Source organism: Morone saxatilis, unplaced genomic scaffold (assembly GCF_004916995.1).
Source record: "Morone saxatilis isolate NCDOM2014 unplaced genomic scaffold, NCSU_SB_2.0 Contig11, whole genome shotgun sequence".
NCBI lineage: Eukaryota > Metazoa > Chordata > Actinopteri > Moronidae > Morone > Morone saxatilis.
In genome coordinates, this window is record NW_023339663.1 from 18558439 (window position 1) to 18562087 (window position 3649).

Here is a 3649-nt window from a genome sequence, read left to right on the forward strand (position 1 = left end):
CACTCACACTCTCTCACTCACACACACAAACTCATACACACACACCTCCGCCGTGCCGCTGTTGGCTTAGTCATCTGTGCATAACATGTTACAGTGTACCCTTTTCCTGTCCTCTCCTCCTTTTTCCTCCTTCACTTTCACATTCTGTCTTATCTCCTGCTGTCCTCCTATTCCTCTCCATCACTCTGTCATGCTCCACCTCTTCACACCTCTCTGTCTCTGCCCTTGTCTCCCCCTCTGACCATCTACTGAGAAATGAGAAAAATTATCTTGTCTTTCAGCTACAGTTTTCTTTTCCATCCATCTTCATCCTCTCAGTATTTCCGTTCCAGTATCTCACTGTCTTACTCTGACTTTGTATGTTTTCATTTTCCTCTCTATCTTCTTCTTCTTGTTTCACTGCCTTCACTTCTGCCTCTAGCTTTGTTCTCCATATGCCGTCTATGATACTTTGGTCTTACTCTACCGCAACACAGTAGCACTCTAATGTGGTGCAGTCACACACCAATGTCTGTGTGTGTCTATTCAACCCACCTTTGTTCCATATACAACACAAACACACACACTCTCTGTCGTTCCCCCTTTTTCTCTTTAATCTTCAGATGATGATGGCGAGCTGCTGGGTTGTGACCCAAAGTTGTCATAGCGACAGATGACTGTTGACATCAAACCCAGGAGATGGTGTTAGTGTGTTGTTTTTCTCTGTCTGCACATATGCCTGTAGGTTGTGCATGTGTTAATGCACATGGCAAGAAAAAGTCTACTATTAGTCAGGCATGTAAATATCTACATCCACAATAGTGGTTGGTAAGTTTTATTTATGCTCTAAATAATACTTAAACCAGACCAGACACTAACCAGATCACTGAGCATTTCTCATTTTGGGTTGTCGTCAGCTGTGAGTTAGCTGCGATAAGATATACATAAACTCACATATTAACAGTCGAATTTGAATATACTCTCTCTATTATTGTATCTGCTTTTTTGTGTTTTTCACTCCATCCACTCCTCATAATAGTCCTATATGTGCCTGCTCGTAGGTCAAGTATGAACATGAGTGTGTTTGTTCAGACATTTATGTCTACTTAGTCAGTGTGTGGATATTCAGGTGGTCCTTCTCTCTTTGCCAGGACAGACTCATGCTGTCAGGGGAGAAATCAACATGCCGCCTGCTGAAGGAGGCTCTACCCAGACTGGAAGCTCTGAAAGCAGAGTCAAGTATCCTTTACCTCCAAGATCCACTGTAGCCAACACTGAGCACTGTCATCATCCATCATCTGCTGTATTGTGGGATGATGATTATATTATAAGTAAAGGATCTCTCCACTGCCAACATTTCATAAGCACTGTGTTGTGACTGGTATATTGCAAGTTTCAAAGTTTCAGATGTTGATGGCTGCTATACCTAAGGTTGAGGTGGTATATATAAATCCAGTAACCAGCAAAGTCAGTGAATAAATTAAAATAAAAAGAATTGGATACACATGGAAGGAGTCTAATCTCACAACTTAATGTGCAACTTTTTAACATTTGTCTGTAAATATTAATGTTTCTATTCAGAGAGAAACTTTACCATAAACCAACATTGGATGGCAGTTAAGATTTAGGACCTGATTTACAGGTGCAGATCAAATTGTGCACTGCTGCCATGTACATAAATCTGGCCTTTAACAACTTTAATCATGTAATCACGGAATGGAGGGAAAGTAAATAATTATGTATCTAAACATAATCCTCAAAGCTGAGTCCTTACACAAAATGAAATAAACAAACATTTTATTGGGTGTCCAGTATAAACATTGCTTTTCCTTAAGTGTCCCTTCAGATTGGCAAGCACTACAAGAGAGTTGGAGTCATCTGTTATCAACTGTTGGTGGTAAAGTGCCTGATGAAAATCTGTATAAACTCAAGATGACAGACATGGCTCTAGATGCTTCCATTCACTTGGGAAATTGGGAGAAAGCTGTGGGATATGGAGAGAAAACCCTTCCAGTATACAGGTGAGTCTCTGAGGTAGGACATTACTGTATGGGGAAAACTAAAACATATACGTTTCATCCATGGATGGATGGCTCATATATTCTCAGATTTAAGGGGCATTAAACTTCCTCTGCCTTTAAATGTTAATATTCCCTTGGATGGAGAGACTTTCTCCCTCCTGATTCCAGCATAGACAGCAGTGTGAGGAAAAGAGTAACTCATCCAGAGTGCATGTGAAGTGCAACTCCCATAGTGAAGGCACACTTGCATAACTGTCTTTACCAATGTAGATTATTACTTCAAAGATTTGAGCTGCTACTCATATGTGATGCCTTCGTAGTTGGAACAAAGTCTTCCAGGCGGCATTTTAGACCAAGCTCCATCGTTTTTAACCCTCTGAAAGAGAGGATATTCTTAGACTGATTACCTGCAGAGACCCATGTGATGCATAGAAAGTGTAGAATATAATGGGGAAAAATGTGTTTAATGATCTATTACGCAGGTATAAAATGGATCCTTTGCTTGTTTTTGAGTTTGAACTGGAGATTGAACTGAGGAGATTTCACAAAACACTGGATTTTGGTAAAGTAGACAAGGATTTTGTTTTGTTATCCTCCCTTCTGGAGGGGACATAAAGCTCAACAGGGTTCATTTTGAAAGTTAGTATAAAGGAGACATGATGGAGTGTAACAGATTGAAAGAAACTTTGGGTTATAATCAGCAATGGCTGAGAGAGCTCTTTGGAAATTACAGGCAAATGTACAAACAAAAGCAAAGCAAGTTTAGAAAGACTTTCAGTACTTTGATAAGACATCTTACAGAAATGCCCTGCAACTACTGCCAGTCATAAAGAACATAGTGGAAGTGTGCGGGTGACATAGAAGAAGTGTTGCAGTGCGTTGAGCTCTCTCTGCCAGCATATCTGCTCTGACACATCGCTGATTAGATGTTAAAGACAGTTTTGTTGTTGCATTGGGGTTTATGGTTTCTGATCATCATGTTTTGTGGACAGGCATCAGAGTCCTGTGTTTAACATTGTTTATGGAATTTTATTGTATATTTCAGAAAAAAAATATTTAAAAAAGTAATTTTACAAATATAATCAGTTGACTGATATTTGGGACCTTATAACCTTTGAATTGAACTTTATTCTTTAACTTTATTCCAGCTGCCGAGCTAAATGTCTTCAAACCTCTAGATGCAGTGTGATATCTGGGCTGGCAAGCTAAAGTTAGGACCTAAAGGTTTTCATGTTTAAAAGTAGATGAAGTGATTATGATGTGGCAAGAAAGCAATACAAAAGTAGAAAGGGGAACGTCAAGGAGAAGTATAAAGGTGACATTATAAAGAGAGCAGAAGAGAGATTTTGAGTATGTGAAGTGCAGCAAACAAAAAAATACAAAAGAAGAAGACTCCTCTCTCCTGTCATTCTTCTGCTGTCAGTTAAAGGGAATAAAAGAATAAAATGAAAAACATGCACTCTTCCTAATAAAGGGGGAAATCACAAAAACACAGCGTTGTTTGATCTAGATGTCAGATTATTAACAGTTTTAATTTTCTTCAGGATGAGAACCTCCAGCCCTCAAACATCCGTGTAAGACTAATTGATCTTGTGTGAAGGGCAGAGCTCTAGTGGCATAGCAGTGCTCTCCTTCTCTCTCTCTCTCTC

The 3649-nt window shown here is 39.4% G+C and overlaps 1 protein-coding gene across 1 annotated transcript in view; it reads left to right on the forward strand.

Annotated features, from left to right (window-relative positions):
- The window catches only part of smyd3 (SET and MYND domain containing 3), a 59931-nt gene that overhangs the window by 50789 nt on the left and 5493 nt on the right, over positions 1–3649 (forward strand). The window contains exons 9-10 of the mRNA XM_035652429.1: positions 1131–1218; positions 1826–2000. Coding sequence (XP_035508322.1) covers positions 1131–1218; positions 1826–2000 — 263 coding nt within the window. The remainder of the gene's footprint in view (positions 1–1130; positions 1219–1825; positions 2001–3649) is intronic.